Genomic DNA, 27382 nt, shown 5'->3' with positions numbered 1-27382 from the left:
AGGGGTCACTGAAGTCTCGGATCAAAGTGATGTTTTTTACCTTGTAGTTTCTGTATTAACTGTTAGTAAGCACGGGATCATGTGATCTTGTATTAACTGCTTGTAAGCACGGGATCATGTGATCTTGTATTAACTGCTTGTAAGCACGGGATCATGTGATCATGTATAAGCCAGTCTTAGGCAGTAGAGCAAAGAGCTTACAATCTGTTGAAGGGGTTATTCACCTTTGAGTTAACTTTAAGTATGATGTAGAGAGTAAAATTCTAAGAGAATTTGCAATTGGTCTTCATTTTTTTTTCTATTATTTTTTTTTTTTTTTTTACTGTTTCACTTTTTGTTTAGGAACCCTCCAGTTGGGAATTTCAGGCGTAAGCTGGTTGCTAGGGTTCAAATTACCTTAGTAATGAGGGAGTTGAGTGAGAGACTGGTATATATATATATATATATATATATATATATATATATGTGTATATATATATATATATATATATATATATAGGAGAGGGCCTAAATATAAAAATAACAATAACAATAAAACTGGAGCCTCACAGAGCAATAGGGTTTGGCTGCCGGGGTCAGTGACCCCCATTTGAAAGCAGGAAAGCGTTGCTAGGGTCCAAATTACGTTAGCAACCAGGGAGTGGTTTGGATGAGGGACTGGTATATGAATAGGGGAGGGGCTGAATAGAAAGATAAGGAATAAAAAGTAACAATAACAATAAAACTGGAGCCTCACAGAGCAATAGGGTTTGGTTGCCAGGGTCAGTGACCCCCATTTGAAAGCTGCAAAGAGTCAGAAGAAGAAGGCAAATAATTAAAAAAAAACAACTAAATAATGAAGACCAAATGAAAAGTTGCTTACGATGGGTCATTCTATAAATTTTATTGTGACCATCATTTTATTGCAGTTATGGGCCGAAGTTGTTGTTTGTGATTAACTGTACGAAGAGCAGTTTTATCCACTTTTGAAACAATACAGATAAAAGTAATGGAGTCATTGCTGCATTGACCTGAAGACACACGGAGCTACTTAGTAGCAGCTACTAAATGCCAGAAAATCCCCTGCCATAGACAATACTGAGAATAGCTTCTGCTAAACACACGTAGAGACAATGATCAGTAAATGATCAGCATTGTATTTTTTAGTAGCAGTGACAAGTAGTTGCTACTAGTAGCTCTGTGTGCCTAAGTGTGTACCTAAGGGTATAAACCCATGGAACAAGTTACTCGCCAGGGATAGATCTCCGCCCTACAGTGGAAAAGAAACTCACTTATAAAGGTCTTTTATTTTTTATAGTCATTTTTATAAACTTGTATGAACAGACTGGTCCCTTACTTGCTCCTTCTTCAGGCTGATACGGTGGGAGAACAACATGGAATTTTTTTAAAGGGGGGTTCAGACAATGCCAGCAGCAATGGGTTAATAGGTAAATGAATGAATTTCTGGGCACCCAGGGGCCAAACAGGGCCGCTCTAGGTATAGTTTATCAGCACGGAATGTGATAATATTGAATATTATTGTTATGTGGGGAGCGGAGTGGGGGGGGAAATTGAAGGAATGAAGCTTTCCAAATTAAATTAGGCCAAATAGAGATAGACGGACAGACAGGGCAGGGGGAGAGGAAGGTTAATGGAGCTGACGCGTTTAAGTGCTGTGAGGACTTAACGTATTGTGAGATGTGACAGCTTGTTTCCTCCGTCGCTAATCGCCCCTCACTGTCCTGTCCTTGTCTCTGCCCAATATCTGTCAGCGCCAATCTGTGTCCTAATCTGCCTCAATTAGTTCCCTATAGCCCCCCCCCCCCACATATATATATATATATACCCCAGCCTTCTAATATTTTTTATTCAGCTGAAACTTCAGGTCGCCAGTTGGTCCAGGCAGAACCTCAAAGCTCAGCAGTGACCGCCATTATTTTTGAGGGCAGAAACCCATAAAAGTAGCTTGTGGGCCCCAGTACAGGTGCAAAATGATCCCCTTTCCCATCAGTATCTGATTGGGTCTTGGTCAGGTACCAAAAGCTGTCAGTGTATTAAAGGGGATATAAACCCAACCATAACGCTGCCCCACTGCGCCCCCTAGTGTTGCTATAGTCGTAATTCTAGATGCAAGGAAATTCCCCAATGAGAATTCTACTGAGCAACAATGTGAGTGTAAGTGCAAGAGAAGTGACCAATGAGAATGCTGATTCCCTGTGTCAGGCCCCTTGCTGGTACCTTACATATAGAGATAATGATGGCATTTTCCCCTCATTATATGGCACAGGAATCAGACATGGGGATAAAGGGACAGACTTGTTCAGTGCTGGGAAACTGTGCTTATTGCTCCCAACTCCAATTGCAGGAACAGAGAACAGGGAGCCGGATTTACTCACATCAGCTGGGATTCTCATTGGGGGATTTCTTGCATTTTAATGCAGTTTTATTGGGCAATATTGCTTTAAGAATACAGCCCTGATGTTGCTGGACTACAGCTCCCAGCATGCCTCACCCTTCATTATATGTTACATTATTCTGGGATTTGTAGTCCTTTAACCTTAGCTTATACATTCAGGGTAAGTGGGGGGTAACTGAGATACTTGCCCCCAATGAATAAATATATCATAAGAGGCAATATTTCCCCTTTAATGCAGCCGGAATGGGTCACTGTCCCTTTTATTTCCCTCGTTTCCATACAAACCCCACAGTCTGGTCCCATCTTTGTCCCCCTCGGTTGATCCCACAAGCACCTGACACACACGGAGGCGCCTGAATGGGACCTGTCATCTGTTCGCTGTCCCTCATTATCCCCGAGTGCAACATCTTCTCTGCCCAGTCAGGCTGGGAACCTAATTACAATCAGCCATTTGCAGCGTGAAAACTCTGTAATTAAATTTATGCAGTCATTCTCTCTAAATAGTCATATCTCTCAAACAATCAGCGGCCCCCCCTCCCTGCCGCTCTCCCTGCCCCGTCCCCTCTGCCTTCCATTCTGCGCTCCCCCTGCCCCATCCTTTGCACTAAAAACATACATTAAATCATTTCTCCTTACCTAACTGAGTGGCGTACAGAAAGCAAAATGGCAGCTACGTTAACGCTCGCCGGAACTGAATAGCAAAACACAATGGAAACACGTTACAGATGTTTAGGGGATTGACGGACATCTGGTTCCAATGTGGTTATAAGCCCAGTGGGCAAGTGGTCCGAAAGGCTGAAGCATTCTCCTACAGAATCTCTTTTATATTCGAATGGGGTGGGCCTCAGCCTCGCTACATTAACCATTGGGGTCCCGATTAGGAGCTGAATCAAAGACGACATAGCTGCGGCCAATGTAATTGCTGCCTCATACAGAGGACCAACTGCAAAGCTGCTTATAGTTAGAGATGAGTTAGCTTTTAGTATGATGAAGAGAGTAATATTCTGAGACAGTTTGCAATTGGTCTTCATGTTTTTTAGTTATTTCACTTTTTGTGCAGCTGCTTTCCAGTTTGGAGTTTTAGCAGCTATCTGGTTGCTAGGGTCCGAGTTACCTTAGCGACCAGGCAGTGGTTTGAAGAGAGAGACAGGTTTATGAATAGGAGAGGGGCTGAATAGAAAAATAAGGAATAAAAAGTAACAATAACAATAAAATTGGAGCCTCACAGAGCAATAGGGTTTGGCTGCCGGGGTCAGTGACCCCCATTTGAAAGCTGGAAAGAGTTGCTAGGGTCCAAATTACCTTAGCAACCAGGGAGTGGTTTGAGTAAGAGTCTGATATATAAATAGGGGAGGGGCTGAATAGAAAGATAAGGAATAAAAAGTAACAATAACAATAAAACTGGAGCCTCACAGAGCAATAGGGTTTGGCTGCCGGGGTCAGTGACCCCCATTTGAAAGCTGCAAAGAGGCAAAAGAAGAAGGTAAATAAACTTTAAATAACGAAGACCAATTAAAAAGTTGCTTAGAATTGGCAATTCTATAACGTACTGAAAGTTAACTATACTATTCAGCCTACTTTGGGCATTTGCTGCAGACTGCATTGGCTTCAGTACAGCCATGCAGCATGTAAATATAATGTAGGTTAGACTTTAAATATGTGTTTTTTACATGTAATATCATAAACCTAAATAGCTAAACAATGTATCTGCAGCCAGATACTAGAGAACCGACTTCTGTTACATTGTTCCCAACAAATGCTGCTTTCAACTGCAATGACTTGGGTTGGACTGGGCTGCTGGGGCACCGGTGGGCCCCAGCCCTGCTGGCCCAGACCCGATCCCCGTCGGCACTCCTCCAGCCGCCGGTGTCCCTCCCCATACGTGTGGAAAGTAAGTTTCACTTATGCACAGGGGAGGACATCGGGCAGATGGTGGGGGGCCCTGCAAGGGGTTAAGGGGGTGCAGTGCGGGCCCCTGCGGGGGGTTAGGGGGGTGTGATGGGGGCCCCTGCAGGGGGTTAGGGGGGCATGGTGAGGGCCCCTGCAGGGGATTAGGGGAGCAAGGTGGGGGCCCCTGCAGGGGGATGGGGGGCAAGGTGGGGGCCCCTGCAGAGGGTTAGGGGGGCTAGGTGGGGGCCCCCGCAGGGGATTAGAGGGGCATGGTGGGGGCCCCTGCAGGGGGTTGGGGGGCAAGGTGGGGGCCCCTGCAGGGGATTAGGGGGGCAAGGCGGGAGCCCCTGCAGCAGGGGGTTAGTGGGGCAAGGTGGGGGCCCCTGCAGGGGGTTATGGGTGTGTGGAAGGGGCCCCTGCGGGGGGTTGGGGGGGTGGCGGGAGCCCCTGTGGGGGGTATGGGAGATGCGGTGGGGGCTTCTTGGGAGCACCTTTGGGGGAGCGGGGCCCCTGAGGTGGCAGCCCCGGTGGGCCCTGCACCCCCCAGTCCGACCCTGCCAATAACATAACTTTACAAATGCTGAAAATCTACACTGGGAAGTTGCTCAGAAACATAAATATAGTTTTTGGCTGAAGTTCCCCTTTATATGAATCTGGCGCAGAAGAAAACTCTATTACTGGGGGGGGGGGGGCAAATAAATTTCCATTAAGTGAGTGGGAGCTGTGTGAAGCTGGATAATATGTTGCTGATATCTCCAATATCTCATAAATGGAAGAAGCAGGGGCCCATATCAGTGCCGACTTCTCCTCTCTTATCACCCCCCCCCCCGTCCCTCCTCATCTCACAGTCCAGTTATTGAGAGCCCCCCCCCCATAAGCCCCTACTAACTGATCGGGGGGCCTGTGATTGATCAGAGAAGCAGCGCGGTGCTCTCCTATCGAAGCGGCAGAAGCGGCGCCCCGGGCTGGGATAAAGGCACTTTGGGGGGAAAGCGCTGAAGCTATTTCCCATTTATCGAACGCTCCACCGCGGGGGGGTTAGTGGGGGTTGGTGGCCGCGCTGGGCAGATTCTAAAGATCTCAGGAAATCTTGTTTTGAAGCTGTAAGTCAGTGTGAACTCTCCATTACTAAGGCCTTGGGGGGAAAACAAAAGCCGAGAAGGGGGGGGGGGCTGCACCGGCTTTAGCCGAGAGGGTGACAGAGAGGTGAGGAGCGAGTATAGGGGCTGCCGGCTCCCTCCGCTCCCGCATTCTCTTCCATTTACAGATTTTCATGGGCCGCGGCGCCGCACAATGACTGTTTTGTCTCTAATTGCAAAAGTTTGTGTGACTTTTATAACCTCCAGTAAGTGGTTTAACCGAGCGGCTATTCCTGCACTGCTTGTACCCAATAACTGTTCCTTATACCCCTCTATACACAGATTGTGTGCCCAGAGCATTCCTTCTCTGTATATTTGTATTTATACATATGGGTAGGGGGTGCCATAGTGTTTCCCTTAGACAGTACAGTATGGGGGTACAGCTTATTGTGTGCCCAGAACATTCCTTCTCTGTATATTTGTATTTATACATATGGGTAGGGGGTGCCATAGTGTTTCCCTTAGACAGTACAGTATGGGGGTACAGCTTATTGTGTGCCCAGAACATTCCTTCTCTGTATATTTGTATTTATACATATGGGTAGGGGGTGCCATAGTGTTTCCCTTAGACAGTACAGTATGGGGGTACAGCTTATTGTGTGCCCAGAACATTCCTTCTCTGTATATTTGTATTTATACATATGGGTAGGGGGTGCCATAGTGTTTCCCTTAGACAGTACAGTATGGGGGTACAGCTTATTGTGTGCCCAGAACATTCCTTCTCTGTATATTTGTATTTATACATATGGGTAGGGGGTGCCATAGTGTTTCCCTTAGACAGTACAGTATGGGGGTACAGCTTATTGTGTGCCCAGAACATTCCTTCTCTGTATATTTGTATTTATACATATGGGCAGGGGGTGCCATAGTGTTTCCCTTAGACAGTACAGTATGGGGGTACAGCTTATTGTGTGCCCAGAACATTCCTTCTCTGTATATTTGTATTTATACATATGGGTAGGGGGTGCCATAGTGTTTCCCTTAGACAGTACAGTATGGGGGTACAGCTTATTGTGTGCCCAGAACATTCCTTCTCTGTATATTTGTATTTATACATATGGGCAGGGGGTGCCATAGTGTTTCCCTTAGACAGTACAGTATGGGGGTACAGCTTATTGTGTGCCCAGAACATTCCTTCTCTGTATATTTGTATTTATACATATGGGTAGGGGGTGCCATAGTGTTTCCCTTAGACAGTACAGTATGGGGGTACAGCTTATTGTGTGCCCAGAACATTCCTTCTCTGTATATTTGTATTTATACATATGGGTAGGGGGTGCCATAGTGTTTCCCTTAGACAGTACAGTATGGGGGTACAGCTTATTGTGTGCCCAGAGCATTCCTTCTCTGTATATTTGTATTTATACATATGGGTAGGAGGTGCCATAGTGTTTCCCTTAGACAGTACAGTATGGGGGTACAGCTTATTGTGTGCCCAGAACATTCCTTCTCTGTATATTTGTATTTATACATATGGGTAGGGGGTGCCATAGTGTTTCCCTTAGACAGTACAGTATGGGGGTACAGCTTATTGTGTGCCCAGAGCATTCCTTCTCTGTATATTTGTATTTATACATATGGGTAGGAGGTGCCATAGTGTTTCCCTTAGACAGTACAGTATGGGGGTACAGCTTATTGTGTGCCCAGAACATTCCCTCTCTGTATATTTGTATTTATACATATGGGTAGGAGGTGCCATAGTGTTTTTTTACAGAATTTCTTCTCTTCAAGGCCTATACTTTTTTCTGATATTTTATAAAAATACATATATATATATATCTATGGTGCATATCTCCTTGTGTCCATAAAGCAGTGAATATTTAATGAAACCCCGTTGCAGTGTTTTATTTGTCCTTTTGAATTTCCCTTTTAAATCTACAAGAACTAAAAACCCCATTTCCAATATAATTTGGTAAATAAAGGAGCTTTCTATCTATAGGCGCATCCCTATAAATGGGATATTAGCGGGTTATTACCAAGGGGGATGTGAGTGTTGATAAAAGCCGGAGGCAGTTCCGCGTGTAACGGATCATACCACCTTGCGCGCCGCTTTCCCCACTAATCACCGCTATACATGGCAGATTCCAACCCCCAAGTAGATTATATAAGGAGGGCACTTTTATCCTATCTGTGACTTTCATGTAGTGTCACTTTCTGCCCCATCCCCCTGCCGGGCCAAAGAACTTGGAAGAGCTGCCGGAGTGGCGATGAGGGGTTCCTAATTGCTCTCGAGCATCTAAAGCCGACTTGCTTTATCATAAAGGGTGCAGATTTCCCCGGCTGCAGCCTCCGCGGACACAGGCCCTCAGGCCCGGCTCAGAAATAGAGGGAATTAATTACATTCTCTTTTTTTTTTTTTTTTAAACTCCCCTTCTTTCAAAGTAGGGAGAGCAAGATGAAACCCCCCTAGGGGCAAATGTCTGCAGAGGAAAGAGACTGTGAGATTGGATAGAGAGGGAAGGGGCAGTGAAGCCTGGAACTGCCATTGTGCACCATGTGACCCGCTTGTGGCTCAGAGATGGGGTGTAATGTATAGGGGGGGGCTTTGTCTGAGCCTTGTCTACTGGTATGTACCATTATATTCTAGTGCTCGGCCTATGAGCCAAAGGCCCCCAAACCTAAATGCCCAGACAGCCTAATGCACAACCCTAATAGATGGGCAGCCCTGCCCCAAAGAGCTTACAGTCAAAGTCATTAACTAAAGCATTATAAAGGCCAAGTCCACCCAAAATATCATTTTTGCCTAATAAACAATATTCTAAGCAGCTTTGCAATATACATTTATTACACATTAGCAATGGTTTCTGACTTATTTGTACAGGTATGGGATCCCATTATCCAGAAAGCTCCGAATTACGGAAAGCCCATCTTCCATAGACTCAATTTTAATCCAATAATTCAGAATGTTAAAACTGATTTCCTTTTTCTCTGTAATAATAAAACAGTACCTGTACTTGATCCCAACTAAGATATAATTACCCCTTATTGGGGGCAGAACAGCCCTATTGGGTTTATTTAATGGTTAAATGATTCCCTTTTCTCTGTAATAATAAAACAGTACCTGTACTTGATCCCAACTAAGATATAATTACCCCTTATTGGGGCAGAACAGCCCTATTGGGTTTATTTAATGGTTAAATGATTCCCTTTTCTCTCTAATAATAAAACAGTACCTGTACTTGATCCTAACTAAGATATAATTACCCCTTATTGGGGCAGAACAGCCCTATTGGGTTTATTTCATGGTTAAATGATTCCCTTTTCTCTGTAATAATAAAACAGTACCTGTACTTGATCCCAACTAAGATATAATTACCCCTTATTGGGGCAGAACAGCCCTATTGGGTTTATTTCATGGTTAAATGATTCCCTTTTCTCTGTAATAATAAAACAGTACCTGTACTTGATCCCAACTAAGATATAATTACCCCTTATTGGGGCAGAACAGCCCTATTGGGTTTATTTCATGGTTAAATGATTCCCTTTTCTCTGTAATAATAAAACAGTACCTGTACTTGATCCCAACTAAGATATAATTACCCCTTATTGGGGCAGAACAGCCCTATTGGGTTTATTTCATGGTTAAATGATTCCCTTTTCTCTGTAATAATAAAACAGTACCTGTACTTGATCCCAACTAAGATATAATTACCCCTTATTGGGGCAGAACAGCCCTATTGGGTTTATTTCATGGTTAAATGATTCCCTTTTCTCTGTAATAATAAAACAGTACCTGTACTTGATCCCAACTAAGATATAATTACCCCTTATTGGGGCAGAACAGCCCTATTGGGTTTATTTAATGGTTAAATGATTCCCTTTTCTCTGTAATAATAAAACAGTACCTGTACTTGATCCCAACTAAGATATAATTACCCCTTATTGGGGCAGAACAGCCCTATTGGGTTTATTTCATGGTTAAATGATTCCCTTTTCTCAGTAATAATAAAACAGTACCTGTACTTGATCCCAACTAAGATATAATTACCCCTTATTGGGGTAATTGGAGACCGGCCTTTGCAACATTGTTTAAAAAGTAAAAGTCTGTTTACCGGCTCGAGGGCCCTTTGCCAAAAAGCTTCTTAGGGCACAGACACGATGTAGGGCAGCACCGCGGGGCAGTTGTTTGCATTGAGCACTGGTGTCCTATGAGAAGAATAGGTATTTTTGAGCGGCAGAGACATATTGCTTTGTGGTTATAATTTGCCCGGATGCAGACAGGACCTCACCTCTCTGTGTTTTTCTTTTGCTTCCAGGTTATGAGCATCCTAAGTAGCCCCGGTGGGGTTGGACATCAGTCCCAGTCCGATTTCTCCATCTCTCCCCTGCACAGTGGACTGGAAACCAGTAACTCCCTCTCTGCCAGTTGCAGCCAGCGCAGCGACTCCATTAAGTCTGTCGACAGCCTGTCTACCTCCCAGTCCTACTGTGCCCCCACCTACAGCACGACTGGCTACAGCATGGACCCCGTTGCCAGCTATCAGTACGGGCAGTATGGCCAAAGTGAGTACCAAAAATGTCGCATGGGGCTAGCCATATTCTTCATTTCCCAGGGTGCCACAGTCATGTGACCTGTGCTCGGATAAACTTCAGTCACACTTTACTGCTGCGTTGCAAGTTGGAGTGATATCCCCGCCCCTCCCCCCAGCAGCCGATCAGCAGAACAATGGGAAGGGAGCAAGATAGCAGCTCCCAGTAGGTATCAGAATAGCACTCAATAGTAAGAAATCCAAGTCCGGCTTGGGACTCCTCCAGTTACATGGGAGTAGGAGAAACAATAGGTTAGCTGAATCAGTTCTAATGTGTAGCGCTGGCTGAAAGCTCAGACTCAGGCACACTTTACTGCTGCGCTGCAAGTTGGAGTGATACCCCCCCCCTCACCCCCAGCAGCCAATCAGCAGAACAATGGGAAGGGAGCAAGATAGCAGCTCCCAGTAGGTATCAGAATAGCACTCAATAGTAAGAAATCCAAGTCCGGCTTGGGACTCCTCCAGTTACATGGGAGTAGGAGAAACAATAGGTTAGCTGAAAGCAGTTCTAATGTGTAGCGCTGGCTAAAAGCTCAGACTCAGGCACACTTTACTGCTGCGCTGCAAGTTGGAGTGATATCCCCCCCCCTCACCCCCAGCAGCCGATCAGCAGAACAATGGGAAGGGAGCAAGATAGCAGCTCCCAGTAGGTATCAGAATAGCACTCAATAGTAAGAAATCCAAGTCCGGCTTGGGACTCCTCCAGTTACATGGGAGTAGGAGAAACAATAGGTTAGCTGAATCAGTTCTAATGTGTAGCGCTGGCTGAAAGCTCAGACTCAGGCACACTTTACTGCTGCGCTGCAAGTTGGAGTGATACCCCCCCCCTGACCCCCAGCAGCCAATCAGCAGAACAATGGGAAGGGAGCAAGATAGCAGCTCCCAGTAGGTATCAGAATAGCACTCAATAGTAAGAAATCCAAGTCCGGCTTGGGACTCCTCCAGTTACATGGGAGTAGGAGAAACAATAGGTTAGCTGAATCAGTTCTAATGTGTAGCGCTGGCTGAAAGCTCAGACTCAGGCACACTTTACTGCTGCGCTGCAAGTTGGAGTGATACCCCCGCCCTGACCCCCAGCAGCCAATCAGCAGAACAATGGGAAGGGAGCAAGATAGCAGCTCCCAGTAGGTATCAGAATAGCACTCAATAGTAAGAAATCCAAGTCCGGCTTGGGACTCCTCCAGTTACATGGGAGTAGGAGAAACAATAGGTTAGCTGAAAGCAGTTCTAATGTGTAGCGCTGGCTGAAAGCTCAGACTCAGGCACACTTTACTGCTGCGCTGCAAGTTGGAGTGATATCCCCCCCCCTCACCCCCAGCAGCCAATCAGCAGAACAATGGGAAGGGAGCAAGATAGCAGCTCCCAGTAGGTATCAGAATAGCACTCAATAGTAAGAAATCCAAGTCCGGCTTGGGACTCCTCCAGTTACATGGGAGTAGGAGAAACAATAGGTTAGCTGAAAGCAGTTCTAATGTGTAGCGCTGGCTGAAAGCTCAGACTCAGGCACAAGGCACTGAGATGGCGCCTACACACCAATATTACAGCTACAAATACATTTGTTGGTTGAAGAATAAAAGGTTAAATGGCAGAGGGAATTATTTGCTGTGTAACAGTGTCATTTAGAAATATAAAGTGCCCCATAAATATCTTTTTCCCTAAGATTAATCAGTTGTAAGTAAAATAGGCAGTATTTCCACAGGTCACGCTCACAATACAATTAACACTGAATAAAAATGATATTTTAAAGGAGTCAACCCAAAATTTAATTTTTTGCCTAATAAAAAAAAAAATATTTTAAGCAACTTAAGTTTTATAGGCTGAAATCCAGGATAGGCAATAGGTTGCCCATTAGGTAATGTTTAGCTACAACTCCCAACATCCCAACATCTCTGTATAAATGGGACTGTCTCGTTGCTGTACCCGGGCACCTGGCCCAGACAGACCCGTCTCTGTTACCCACACTGACAGGACACAGAAGCGTGAAGAGACTTCTAATGAATGTGACAAGTTTAATAAGAGTGCTGTCTGGACGAGCTCTTCCCCCGGGAAGGGGACTGACACGCGACTGACGCTTCATATTTGTTTACTCATCGGCGGTAACTGCTGCATCAGGATTAATTTAATTTGGGACATTAATGGGGGGGAGACGCTCTCTTCTTGTTCGGAACTGAGTTATTCTGTCTAAGATTCCATGGTCTTTGCACTGTTTCTCAGGGGTAACTGTCTCTCATCTCAAGGGGGACTGTCTCTCAGGGGTGACTGTCTCTAATCTCTCAAGGGGGGACAGTCTCTCAGGGGGACTGTCTCTCATTTCTCAGGGAGGAATATCCATACCCTAAGTCTCACAATATAATTTAAACATGAAATAAACCCAATAGGGCTGTTCTGCCCCCAATAAGGGGTAATTATATCTTAGTTGGGATCAAGTACAGGTACTGTTTTATTATTACAGAGAAAAGGGAATCATTTAACCATTAAATAAACCCAATAGGGCTGTTCTGCCCCAATAAGGGGTAATTATATCTTAGTTGGGATCAAGTACAGGTACTGTTTTATTATTACAGAGAAAAGGGAATCATTTAACCATTAAATAAACCCAATAGGGCTGTTCTGCCCCAATAAGGGGTAATTATATCTTAGTTGGGATCAAGTACAGGTACTGTTTTATTATTACAGAGAAAAGGGAATCATTTAACCATTAAATAAACCCAATAGGGCTGTTCTGCCCCAATAAGGGGTAATTATATCTTAGTTGGGATCAAGTACAGGTACTGTTTTATTATTACAGAGAAAAGGGAATCATTTAACCATTAAATAAACCCAATAGGGCTGTTCTGCCCCAATAAGGGGTAATTATATCTTAGTTGGGATCAAGTACAGGTACTGTTTTATTATTACAGAGAAAAGGGAATCATTTAACCATTAAATAAACCCAATAGGGCTGTTCTGCCCCAATAAGGGGTAATTATATCTTAGTTGGGATCAAGTACAGGTACTGTTTTATTATTACAGAGAAAAGGGAATCATTTAACCATTAAATAAACCCAATAGGGCTGTTCTGCCCCCAATAAGGGGTAATTATATCTTAGTTGGGATCAAGTACAGGTACTGTTTTATTATTACAGAGAAAAGGGAATCATTTAACCATGAAATAAACCCAATAGGGCTGTTCTGCCCCAATAAGGGGTAATTATATCTTAGTTGGGATCAAGTACAGGTACTGTTTTATTATTACAGAGAAAAGGGAATCATTTAACCATTAAATAAACCCAATAGGGCTGTTCTGCCCCCAATAAGGGGTAATTATATCTTAGTTGGGATCAAGTACAGGTACTGTTTTATTATTACAGAGAAAAGGGAATCATTTAACCATGAAATAAACCCAATAGGGCTGTTCTGCCCCAATAAGGGGTAATTATATCTTAGTTGGGATCAAGTACAGGTACTGTTTTATTATTACAGAGAAAAGGGAATCATTTAACCATGAAATAAACCCAATAGGGCTGTTCTGCCCCAATAAGGGGTAATTATATCTTAGTTGGGATCAAGTACAGGTACTGTTTTATTATTACAGAGAAAAGGGAATCATTTAACCATTAAATAAACCCAATAGGGCTGTTCTGCCCCCAATAAGGGGTAATTATATCTTAGTTGGGATATAATTTCTGTCACATGACTCAGTAAAGCTTATATATTATAATAAATAAAGTACCCCCTATTGTAAAATATAAGGATATTAGAAGTCACCTGGGAGTTCCATGACCTGTATAAAAGCCCTTGGCCTTCAGCCTCGTCCCTGGAATGGCCTTAAAGGGGCGGTTCACCTTTTCGTCAACTTTTAGTATGTTATAGAATGGCCAATTCTAAGCAGCTTTTTAAATGGTCTTCATTATTTATTTTTTTATAGTTTTTAAACTATTTGACTTCTGCCTCTTTCCAGCTTTCAAATGGGGGTCACTGACCCCGGCAGCCAAACCCTATTGCTCTGTGAGGCTCCAGTTTTATTGTTACTGTTACTTTTTATTCCTTATCTTTCTATTCAGCCCCTCTCCTATTCATATACCAGCCTCTCATTCAAACCACTCCCTGGTTACTAAGGTAATTTGGACCCTAGCAACCAGAAAGCTGCTAAAACTCCAAACTGCAGAGCTGCTGAACAAAAAAGTGAAATAACAAAAAAAAAACCAAATAATAAAAAATGAAGACCAATTGCAAGTTGTCTCAGAATATCACTCTCTACATCATACTAAAAGCTAACTCATCTCTAAATATAAGCAGCTTTGCAGTTGGTCCTCTGTCTCATTTCTGATGTAAATGATAAGTGTTGGGTTGGGGGATAACAGCTAGTAATGTAATAAGCACAATAATAATCTAAAAATTCATTTTTTTGTTCCTGTTTTGCAGCCGCCGTTGATTACCTGGCGAAAAATGTCAGTTTGTCTACGCAGCGCAGGATGAAACTCGGGGACCACTCGGCAGTACTAGGTCTGTTACCCGTGGAGACCGGCCAGGCCTACTGAAGCCAAGGGAATCCTCTGCCAATCAGAGCGGCTGTATCCATCTTCTGAGACCTGTCCATTCCGCCATCTTGCTTCAGGGCCACAATATCAAGGTGCTTCTCCGCTATCCGCCTTCTAACTCCCTGCCACCCCAGGCGTCCGGCGGTTGCCAGGAGTTGCTTCCTGCACTTTTTTAAAAAAAAAAAAAAACAATTTTGGCAAATTTCCTGCCACTTCACGGTGACAAACTGAAGTTTTGGGGGGACCAATCGCTTCTGACTTGTGATGCTGATCCCCCAGTATAATAAGCTCCGGGTAGTAAGAAGAAAAACTCATTTTATTGGTCTTTTTTTTCTTGATTTTTTTTTCCACAGCCAAAAAACATAATTTGGAGTAAACGTTAAAGGACCAACGGAGACTTGCGAATCTCAGATATGAACCTTATATCGATTTCATGGTGGAAATTACAGTTCAAGGGATCAGATATCATGGAAAACGATAAACCATAAACTTTGCGCCATGACTGAAATGTAGTTGGCCAGGAAACCCACAATGCAGATTGGGAAGCCCCGCCCCCTGTTATCTACAGCTTCTGATTGGTTACATATTTTATTCGCCTTGTAAAGGCTCATTTCAAGCACCCCACTTGAAATCTGAGATACAGGTTATGTTTGTAGTCTCAACTGCGGGATCCGATTGGGTGTACGGCCAGCCAATACGAACATGTGATATCACGTGATGTCATTGTACACATCTTCATCTTTGGCGCCCCTCTGTGGGGATTCCATGTCCTGCACATTCCTCAAAGGACCTCAAGGATGTATTCTGATACATATATTATCTGATACAGATATTCTGATTCTTCGGACCAACGCCCACATTCAGAATGTTTTACCAGGTCACCTTTCTTTAATAAAAAAAATATGTCTTGTCGATGACTGTCCCCTCCCTGGTCGGGAAGCCAGGACTCGCCAAATGGTTCCGAGAGGTCCATGAAAAAAAACTAAAAAACTTGACTGTGACTAATGGGCCCCTTAAACGTAGAAATAGTTGTGTTGTCGGACACACGCGTATTGGGTCACTCATTGTGACATTGGAAGTCGCGGCCAACAATGATGTAAATACGGACCTTGTGATTCCCTCTATGTGAAAGAAAGTCCCGAATCATTCCAGTGAGACGATTGATTTGAAGTTTTCTTGTGAGCAGTAATATTGACAGATGTATAGTAAGTTTCATGTAAATTCATGGAGTGGTGTTGTCTGAAAATGTACATAGAAAATCCCAAATTAAAAAAAAGAAAAAAGTATATTTAAAATATCGTTAGCAGAGGAAGAAAGGGTTAAAGAAGCACAATCAGATTCCTATAATTACCCCAGGTTTGTATCGACTGTATTGGAGATGTTTTTGTATAACCTATGGGCTGAACTGCTAAAGGGGTAGTATGATGTAGAGAGTAATATTCCGAGACCACTTGCAATTGGTCTTCATTATTTATTATTTGTAGTTTTTTTAATGATTTCAGTAATTGTTTAGCGACTCTCCAGTTTAGAGTTATAGCAGCTCTCTGGTTGCTAGGGTCCAAATGACCTTAGCAACCAGGGAGTGGTTTGAATGAGACTCGTATATGAATAGGAGAGGGAACTGAATATAAAGATAAGTAATAAAAAGTAACAATAACAATAAAACTGGAGCCTCACAGAGCAATAGGGTTTGGCTGCCGGGGAAGAAGAAAACTATAAGAAATACATAATGAAGACCAATTGAAAAGTTGCTTAGTATTCTATATGCATTCTATAACACACTAAAAGTTAAATTTAAGGTGAACCGCCCCTTTAAGGCAATTCGGAGGACGAAGCCTCAACAAGGATTAAGAGACTATGGTGACTTTGCATTCCATGGAAGCATCCCAACCCAAGACCCCCGAAGGAACCCCCTCTGTATGCTCAGTGCACATACGGACATTAAGCCTTTTTTTTATACTTCTGCAAAAAATTCTGTCGAATGTAGATCCGGCATTGTACCCTTCTGCGTATGTATTTGACTTCTAACATGGACTTGCTTGTTCTAATTCACATCCAAGGAGCCACTTAACTAGAACTAGATAACATTCCATCCACCCAGTTCCGCCTCTGTATCTGACCCACAGCCACCTTGCCCCACGAGTGCGCGCTCGTACGCCTGTATATATATATATACATATATATAATCCCGCTATAATTTATTCAGCTATATTATGTGGTAGAGTAGGAAGATGAATCAATACCTGTTTTATCCTGTCCGTGCTACAGATGTTTGCATTGCACTGATGACCAGCAGCGGGGGGTCTCGCTACCTGCCGCCTGTATGGGTTCTCTGTGTACCTCAGGCATTCCTGTTATATATTAAAGAAGATGAAATTCTAACCTGCAGCAGTGCGTTTGGTTTTTATTGAAAGACACCATATGTGTAGGCTTATAAATACAGGCACAGCAAGAAAGAGAGAATCGGGAAAATTGTATGACTTCAAACCAGAATAAATGATACGGAATTCAAGTGGTTAATAGGGAAGGAAGATATGGAGCAGACTGCAGCACATTGCATTCAGTTACAGAATATAATAAACTGTTCTGCATCCATCTTGAGGAATAACAAGAATGTTCTGCACTCCAGTGGAAACAGGGTGATGGTGCCATATTTAGCATAGTAATGGATGCATTCAGGAAAAGAAGAAATAGCTGTGAATTCACCAAACAGAATAAAGTTCTCTCATTTAGTCAGGGAACAAAATAAAGTGCTCTGATTTCAGCCAGGGAACAGAATAAAGCTCTCTGGTTTTAGCCAAAGGACAGAATAAAGTGCTCTGATTTCAGGAACAGAATATAGTGCTCTGATTTTAGCTAGAGGACAGAATAAAGTGCACTGATTTCAGCCAGAGGACAGAATAAAGTGCTTTGATTTCAGGAAAAGAATAAAGAGCTCTGATTTCAGGAACAGAATAAAATGCTTTGATTTCAGGACCAGAATATAGTGCTTTGATTTCAGGACCAGAATATAGTGCTTTGATTTCAGCCAGAAGACAGAATAAAGTGATCTGATTTCAGCCAGGGAACAGAATAAAGTGCTCTCATTTTAGTCAGGAGACAGAATAAAGTGCTCTGATTTAAGCCAGAAGACAGAATAAAGTGCTCTGATTTTAGCCAAAGAACAGAATAAAGTGCTTTGATTTCAGGAACAGAATAAAGTGCTCTGATTTCAGCCAGGGCGCAGAATAAAGTGCTCTGATTTTAGCCAGGAAATCAAATAAAGTGCTCTGATTTCAGGAACAGAATAGAGTGCTCTAATTTCGGCCAGGAGATAGAATAAAGGGCTCTTAATTCAGGAACAGAATAAAATGCTCTAATTTCAGCCAGGAGATAGAATAAAGGGCTCTTAATTCAGGAACAGAATAAAGTGCTCTAATTTCAGCCAGGAGATAGAATAAAGGGCTCTTAATTCAGGAACAGAATAAAGTGCTCTAATTTCAGCCAGGAGATAGAATAAAGGGCTCTGATTTCAGCCAGAGGATATAATAAAGTGCTTTGATTTCAGGAACAGAATAAAATGGTCTGATTTCAACCAGGGGATAGAATAAAGTGCTCTGATTTCAGCCAGGGGACAGAATAAAGTGCTCTGATTTCAACCAATGGACAGAATAAAGTGCTCTGATTTCAGGAACAAAATAAAGTGCTCTGATTTCAGCCAAAAGACAGAATAAAGTGCTCTGATTTCAGGAACAGAATATAGTGCTCTGATTTCAGCCAAAGGACAGAATAAATGGCTCTTATTTCAGCCAAAGTACAGAATAAAGTGCTCTTATTTCAGGAACAGAATAAAGTGCTCTGATTACAGCCAGGGGACCAAATAAAGTGCTTTGATTTCAGGACCAGCATAAAGTGCTTTGATTTCAGGAACAGAATAAAGTGCTCTTATTTCAGGAACAGAATAAAGTGCTATGATTACAGCCAGGGGACCGAATAAAGTGCTTTGATTTCAGGACCAGAATATAGTGCTTTGATTTCAGGAACAGAATAAAGTGTTCTGATTTCAGTAACAGAATAAAGTGCTCTGATTTCAGGAACAGAATAAAAATGTTCTGATTTCAGGACCAGAATAAAGTGCTCTGATTTCAGGAATAGAATATAGTGCTCTGATTTCAGCCAAAGTACAGAATAAAGTGCTCTGATTACAGCCAGGGGACCAAATAAAGTGCTTTGATTTCAGGACCAGAATAAAGTGCTTTGATTTCAGGAACAGAATAAAGTGCTCTTATTTCAGGAACAGAATAAAGTGCTATGATTACAGCCAGGGGACCGAATAAAGTGCTTTGATTTCAGGACCAGAATATAGTGCTTTGATTTCAGGAACAGAATAAAGTGCTCTGATTTCAGGAACAGAATAAAATGTTCTGATTTCAGGACCAGACCAAAGTGCTCTGATTTCAGGAACAGAATAAAGTGCTCTGATTTCAGCCAAAGTACAGAATAAAGTGCTCTGATTTCAGCCAAAGTACAGAATAAAGTGCTCTGATTTCAGCCAGGGGACAGAATAAAGTGTTCTGATTTCAGGAACACAATAAAGTGCTCTGATTTTAGGAACGGAATAAAGTGCTCTGATTTCAGGAACAGAATAAAGTGCTATGATTTCAGCCAGAGGACAGAATAAAGTGTTCTGATTTCAGGAACAAAAAAAAGTGCTCTGATTTCAGGAACGGAATAAAGTGCTCTGATTTCAGGAACAGAATAAAATGTTCTGATTTCAGGACCAGACTAAAGTGCTCTGATTTCAGGAACAGAATAAAGTGCTCTGATTTCAGCCAGAGGACAGAATAAAGTGCTCTGATTTCAGGAACAGAATAAAATGTTCTGATTTCAAGACCAGACTAAAGTGCTCTGATTTCAGAAACAGAATAAAGTGTTCTGATTTCAGTAACAGAATAAAGTGCTCTGATTTCAGGAACAGAATAAAATGTTCTGATTTCAGGACCAGAATAAAGTGCTCTGATTTCAGGAATAGAATAAAGTGCTATGATTTCAGCCAAAGGACAGAATAAATGGCTCTTATTTCAGGAACAGAATAAAGTGCTCTGATTACAGCCAGGGGACCAAATAAAGTGCTTTGATTTCAGGACCAGAATAAAGTGCTTTGATTTCAGGAACAGAATAAAGTGCTCTTATTTCAGGAACAGAATAAAGTGCTATGATTACAGCCAGGGGACTGAATAAAGTGCTTTGATTTCAGGACCAGAATATAGTGCTTTGATTTCAGGAACAGAATAAAGTGTTCTGATTTCAGTAACAGAATAAAGTGCTCTGATTTCAGGAACAGAATAAAATGTTCTGATTTCAGGACCAGAATAAAGTGCTCTGATTTCAGGAATAGAATATAGTGCTCTGATTTCAGCCAAAGTACAGAATAAAGTGCTCTGATTTCAGCCAAAGTACAGAATAAAGTGCTCTGATTTCAGCCAAAGTACAGAATAAAGTGCTCTGATTTCAGCCAGGGGACAGAATAAAGTGTTCTGATTTCAGGAACACAATAAAGTGCTCTGATTTCAGGAACGGAATAAAGTGCTCTGATTTCAGGAACAGAATAAAGTGCTATGATTTCAGCCAGAGGACAGAATAAAGTGTTCTGATTTCAGGAACACAATAAAGTGCTCTGATTTCAGGAACGGAATATAGTGCTCTGATTTCAGGAACAGAATAAAATGTTCTGATTTCAGGACCAGACTAAAGTGCTCTGATTTCAGGAACAGAATAAAGTGCTCTGATTTCAGCCAGAGGACAGAATAAAGTGCTCTGATTTCAGGAACAGAATAAAATGTTCTGATTTCAAGACCAGACTAAAGTGCTCTGATTTCAGAAACAGAATAAAGTGCTCTGATTTCAGCCAGGGGACGGAATAAAGTGCTCTGATTTCAGGAACAGAATAAAATGTTCTGATTTCAAGACCAGACTAAAGTGCTCTTATTTCAGAAACAGAATAAAGTGCTCTGATTTCAGGAACAGAATAAAGTGCTTTCATTTCAGGAACAGCATAAAGTGCTCTGATTTCAGGAACAGAATAAAGTCCTTTGATTTCAGGAACAGAATAAAGTGCTCTGATTTCAGGAACAGAATAAAGTGATCTAATTTCAGCCAAAGTACAGAATAAAGTGCTCTGATTTCAGGACCAGACTAAAGTGCTCTGATTTCAGGAACAGAATAAAGTGCTCTGATTTCAGCCAAAAGACAGAATAAAGTGCTCTGATTTCAGCCAAAGTACAGAATGAAGTGCTCTGATTTCAGCCAAAGTACAGAATAAAGTGCTCTGATTTCAGGAACAGAATAAAGTGCTCGGATTTCAGCCAAAGTACAGAATAAAGTGCTCTGATTTCAGGAACAGAATAAAGTGCTCGGATTTCAGCCAAAGTACAGAATAAAGTGCTCTGATTTCAGGAACAGAATAAAGTGCTCTGATTTCAGGAACAGAATAAAGTGCTCTGATTTCAGCCAAAGTACAGAATAAAGTGCTCTGATTTCAGCCAAAGTACAGATTAAAGTGCTCTGATTGCAGCCAAAGTACAGAATAAAGTGCTTTGATTTCAGCCAAAGTACAGAATAAAGTGCTCTGATTTCAGCCAAAGTACAGAATAAAGTGCTCTGATTTCAGGAACAGAATAAAGTGCTCTGATTGCAGCCCAAGTACAGAATGAAGTGCTCTGATTTCAGCCAAAGTACAGAATAAAGTGCTCTGATTTCAGGAACAGAATAAAGTGCTCTGATTTCAGGAACAGAATAAAGTGCTCTGATTTCAGCCAAAGTACAGAATAAAGTGCTCTGATTTCAGCCAAAGTACAGAATAAAGTGCTCTGATTTCAGGAACAGAATAAAGTGCTCTGATTTCAGCCAAAATACAGAATAACGTGCTCTGATTTCAGCCACAGTACAGAATAAAGTGCTCTGATTGCAGCCAAAGTACAGAATAAAGTGCTCTGATTTCAGGAACAGAATAAAGTGCTCTGATTTCAGCCAGGGGACAGAATCAAGTGCTCTGATTTTAGCCAAAGTACAGAATAAAGTGCTCTGATAGCAGCCAGGGGACTGAATAAAACACTTTTTATCCACATATGAGAAGTATCTTGGCCCATTTCTCTCCTTTCTGGCTGGGACAGAATTAAGTGCTTTGATTTCAGGAACAGAATAAAGTCCTTTGATTTCAGGAACAGAATAAAGTGATCTGATTTCAGGAACAGAATAAAATGAGCTGATTTCAGCCAAAATAGAGAATAAAGTGCTCTGATTTCAGGACCAGACTAAAGTGTTCTGATTTCAGGAACAGACTAAAGTGCTCTGATTTCAGGAACAGAATAAAGTGCTCTGATTTCAGGAACAGAATAAAGTGCTCTGATTTCAGGAACACAATAAAATGCTCTAATTTCAGCCAAAGTACAGAATAAAGTGCTCTGATTGGAGCCAAAGTACAGAATAAAGTGCTCTGATTGGAGCCAAAGTACAGAATAAAGTGTTCTGATTGGAGCCAAAGTACAGAATAAAGTGCTCTGATTGCAGCCAGAGGACTGAATAAAACACTTTTTATCCGCATATGAGAAGTATCTTGGCCCATTTCTCTCCTTTCTGGCTGTGAAAGTCTTGTTTTTATGATTAACATAAGCCGGGCAGAAAGCCTGTGCGCTGCCAGCAGGACTGGGATATGGATGTGACCGGCTGTGATTTGATATCAGCGGAGAAAGACAAAAAGCCGTTCTCACCACAAGTTGTTCTGTCCAACAGCTCTGTAGCCGTGTATCCAACCCACTGATATGGGAGAACTTCCACTGGTGTGCGCCAACGTTGTCTTCTTCTCTGTACAAAAGAAACCGCAACTATTTCTGGATTCAATAATTTCTATTTATTAAAGGGGATATAAACCCAACCATAACGCTGCCCCACTGCGCCCCCTAGTGTTGCTATAGCCGTAATTCTAGATGCAAGGAAATTCCCCAATGAGAATTCTACTGAGCAACAATGTGAGTGTAAGTGCAAGAGAAGTGACCAATGAGAATGCTGATTCCCTGTGTCAGGCCCCTTGCTGGTACCTTACATATAGAGATAATGATGGCATTTTCCCCTCATTATATGGCAAAGGAACCTAAACTTAAACCTGTTTACAGCAAATCTCTTATTGGTTGCTATGGGTTACTGCTCCTGGGCAAACTTAGTGCCTTTTATTGCATACGGGGGATAATGTCAAATCTGGTATATAGGTGTTTATAGTAAATATCCCGTAAGCTTCATGTATGTTTAAGTATCACCTTTACCCTCGACAAACTCCATGTCGCTCCTCATCAGGATAGCCCCTCCCACCTGGACCCTCCCCAAATCTTTGAAAGACCAACCCCTGGGTGCGCGGGCCCCAGGTGATCATGGGATTCCTCCTGCCACGCGGGCCCCAGGTGATCATGGGATTCCTCCTGCCGCGCGGGCCCCAGGTGATCATGGGATTCCTCCTGCCGCGCGGGCCCCAGGTGATCATGGGATTCCTCCTGCCGCGCGGGCCCCAGGTGATCATGGGATTCCTCCTGCCGCGCGGGCCCCAGGTGATCATGGGATTCCTCCTGCCACGCGGGCCCCAGGTGATCATGGGATTCGCCGAACAACAGGAAATGGAGGTGGTTCCGCCCATTCTCTGGCTCCAGCAGCCTCAGTTAAGTGCTGATGTTCTCAGTAATCCTGTGAGGCCTGGCTTTCTGGGATAACATACCTCAATTTTTTTTTACCACGCCCGCTTTTGTGGCCACGCCCCAATTACCACACCCCATTAAAAAAATAATAATCCTTTTATATAGATAAAATGGCGGGATCAGACGCAAATGTGCTATACCCTCATACTGAATGACCTAAGGAAAACAATATAGCAACTCCTACATATAAATACAAATATAGAGAGAAGGCAGTCAGTAAGTGAGTTATAACTATGTACCAGTTTTGCCCCCCATACACAGTAGCCCCCCATACACAATAGCCCCATACACAGTGCCCCCTATACACAGTAGCCCCCTATACACAGTAGCCCCCCATACACAATAGCCCCATACACAGTGCCCCCTATACACAGTAGCCCCCTATACACAGTAGCCCCCCATACACAGTAGCCCCCCATACACAATAGCCCCATACACAGTGCCCCCTATACACAGTAGCCCCCTATACACAGTAGCCCCCCATACACAGTAGCCCCCCATACACAGTAGCCCCCCATAAACAGTGCCCCCTATACACAGTAGCCCCCCATACACAGTACCCCCCCATACACAGTAGCCCCCTATACACAGTAGCCCCCCATACACAGTACCCCCCCATACACAGTAGCCCCCCATAAACAGTGCCCCCTATACACAGTATCCCCATACACAGTGCCCCTATACATAGTAGCCCCCTCATACACAGTACCCCCCATAAAACAGTGCCCCTATACACAGTAGCCCCCCATACACAATAGCCCCATACACAGTGCCCCCTATACACAGTAGCCCCCTATACACAGTAGCCCCCCATACACAGTAGCCCCCCATACACAGTAGCCCCCCATAAACAGTGCCCCCTATACACAGTAGCCCCCATACACAGTACCCCCCATACACAGTAGCCCCCTATACACAGTAGCCCCCCATACACAGTACCCCCCCATAGACAGTAGCCCCCCATAAACAGTGCCCCCTATACACAGTATCCCCATACACAGTGCCCCCTATACATAGTAGCCCCCTCATACACAGTACCCCCCATAAACAGTGCCCCTATACACAGTAGCCCCCCATTACACAGTAGCCCCCCATACACAATAGCCCCATACACAGTGCCCCCTATACACAGTAGCCCCCTATACACAGTAGCCCCCCATACACAGTAGCCCCCCATACACAGTAGCCCCATACACAGTGCCCCCTATACACAGTAGCCCCCTATACACAATAGCCCCCTATACACAATAGCCCCATACACAGTGCCCCCTATACACAGTAGCCCCCTATACACAGTAGCCCCCCATACACAGTAGCCCCCCATACACAGTAGCCCCCCATAAAACAGTGCCCCCTATACACAGTAGCCCCCCATACACAGTACCCCCCATACACAGTAGCCCCCTATACACAGTAGCCCCCCATACACAGTACCCCCCATACACAGTAGCCCCCCATAAACAGTGCCCCCTATACACAGTATCCCCATACACAGTGCCCCCTATACATAGTAGCCCCCTCATACACAGTACCCCCATAAACAGTGCCCCTATACACAGTAGCCCCCCCATAAACAGTGCCCCTATACACAGTAGCCCCCCCATAAACAGTACCCCTATACATAGTAGCCCCCCCATACACAGTACCCCATAGGCGCTCTGCCTTTGTCTACGACTTCTCTCCTTATGCGGCGGTGCCAGGCCCTTTTATAAGGTTGCGCCCCGTGCGTAATGATGTCACACCCACAGGCGCAACCTTATAAAAGGGACTGTCGCGCTGTAAAAGGAGCCACATAACGAGCAACGCCGCAGGAGAAGCCGGAACGTCCGGCTCCAGCCAGTGCATCCCGCAATGCGGGACATTCAGGGAACTATCCGGGACAGCGGGATGCGCCATAAAAAGCGGGACAGTTGGGGGGTATGGGATAGGGTTTACTTGCCTGAAACCAGTAGCCCAAATGGATACAGGTCACTGGCTTGCCTATTATATATACAGAGTTTGGGGTCCCCATGACACACAGGGAAGTGGTTGCATAAATATATGGGCAACCATTTTGTCTATAATTCCAATAAAACGCTACAGTTTATTTCACTCTTAACTGAAATTAGCGATATGTTGATGGCATCAGAAGGGGGCTAGTGACATATGAAGTCAGGGCTATGATGTAATGGGCGGGTTACTATGCTGATTGGCTGGATTTCTGCCCAGTTTTCAGATTGTTCTGTAAGTTCTGTGTCAGAATGAAATGCGACCATTGTGTCCATTCTGGGCTGGGGTAACCCTACATTTATGTGCACCCCGCATTGGTGTGGGTGCTAGGCAAGGGGGCAGCTTTTCTTTACAGGGTTATCTAGGGGTGCTGCTACTGATTAGCTTAGTGTTCTGATACAATGTTTTATTTATATATATATATATGGGTGCATGATAGAGACATACGGACATCAGATCAATTATCGGGGGCCCCGTGGCATGCCTGGTACATATGTATAACTCTCTCAAGTCTGTACTGCTGGATTACTTTGTCTTTGTTTATTTTGCTATTTCTGGGGTTTCCACCTGGAGTCTTGTTGCCTGATACATGGGCCAATCCTAGCTGCCGACATCCGTCCCTTGGACCAATACAGCAGCTTATTGGCCCGTGTATGGGCACTAACGTTGGGCCTGCCCAACATCTGGCCTGAAATTGGCCAGATCTCGATTGGGGACGCCTATACCCGTCATTGCCCGATATTGCCCACCCGTAGGTGGGGTGTAGGGCCATCTTTATAGATGAGAGCCTGATTCCCACTCATTGGGGAAAGAGGAGCTTGCTATGGCCCAGTGAGTACTGACATGGAGTTCATGAAGGGAAAATTATGTCCTACTTACTGTGATCTTCCTTTCCTCCATGTCAGTACGGCCCATCCCTTTTCTGGTAGTTTTAGAGTGAAGACACATGGAGCTACTTAGTAGCAGCTACTTGTCATGGCTACTAAACACCAGAAAATCCCCTGCCATAGACAAAACTGCTAAACACACATTGTCTATTTTAGTAGCTGTGACTAGTAGCTGCTACTAGTAGCTCTGTGTGTCTTACCTCTTAGAAAAGGGAAGATTGTGTCATACTTACTGGATGAACCTACAAGCTTCTAAGGGTAAGAACCCACAGAGCAGTCGACAAACCACAGAGCAGCCGACAAACCGCTCCGAAAAAGGCTTTCCATCAGCAACAATAGGGGTCGCCAGTGGAAATCCCTTTGCATCGCTTCATTTGCAAAGGGCTTTCCACTGATGACCCCTGTTGTTGCTGATGGAAAGCCTTTTTCGGAGCAGTACAACAGGGTTTTTACTGCTTGGGTGCTATTCCCATGTCTGCCACTAGGGCACAATTACCAGTACAAATGGTTTCTAAAATAGTTCTGAACTCTACAGGGCTGAAATCTTCCCCAGTATTCCGGAAACCTTTTCAAAAGGGTATGGGGGTCTGGGGTGTCAGAAATCATTGCCTTTTATATATATTATATATATATATATATTATATTTAATGTATTTGTAGCTAAAGTTCCTTCTGTTTCTCACTGTATTTAATGTATTTATGGTACCACTACCCTCTGCCTCTTGCTGTATTTAAAGTATTTGTGGTGCCACTACCCATTTATGATCTGGAGTTATTTATCATAGACGTCAATGTACCATTATTTACAAGTGCATACTGTGTGTATATATCTATATCTATATATCTATATCTCCTTTACTGTACAAACTAATTGAGGCTAATGGAACATGGGTGGGTTCCACAGTGGGTTTTAGCCGGTATGGAAATACCCTAAATGATTTGGAGGCAGTAAAGGCAGTTTTGCCTGGAGTTGCTTACAGTTCAGGCAGCGGAATCCTTCAGCAGAGGTGGCAGGGAGCTGTTATCTTGTTACCTGCACATTGTTCTGCTGATTGGTTGCTGGAGAAAAAAGGGAGGGGGGTAATATCGCTCCAACTTGACACGGAACATAGATCAGTTTTTTAACTGTAAAAGGCATGTAAATAGCTCTGTATTAATTATATGAATAACTGTATTGTTTTATACCAGTGCTGTTCATGGCCAGTTTTAAACAACTTTTCAGTTGGTCTTCATTATTCATTTCTTATAGTTTTTGAATTATTTCCCTTCTTCTTCTGTCTCTTTCCAGCTTTCAAATGGGGGTCACTGACCCCG

The 27382-nt window shown here is 43.4% G+C and overlaps 1 protein-coding gene across 4 annotated transcripts in view; it reads left to right on the top strand.

Annotated features, from left to right (window-relative positions):
- Positions 1-16859, top strand: part of pax7 (paired box 7) — a 104049-nt gene extending 87190 nt beyond the window's left edge. For all 4 annotated transcript variants that reach the window (XM_031906135.1, XM_031906133.1, XM_031906134.1 and 1 more), the window contains exons 8-9: positions 9681-9927; positions 14358-16859. In XM_031906135.1, coding sequence (XP_031761995.1) covers positions 9681-9927; positions 14358-14473 — 363 coding nt within the window. In that variant the 3' untranslated portion in view covers positions 14474-16859. The remainder of the gene's footprint in view (positions 1-9680; positions 9928-14357) is intronic.
- The last annotated feature ends 10523 nt before the right edge of the window (positions 16860-27382 follow it).

The sequence above is a fragment of the Xenopus tropicalis genome, chromosome 7, assembly GCF_000004195.4.
Source record: "Xenopus tropicalis strain Nigerian chromosome 7, UCB_Xtro_10.0, whole genome shotgun sequence".
Lineage (NCBI taxonomy): Eukaryota > Metazoa > Chordata > Amphibia > Anura > Pipidae > Xenopus > Xenopus tropicalis.
The sequence above is the reverse complement of the archived record's forward strand: the minus strand, read 5'-3'. Positions and strand labels throughout refer to the sequence as shown.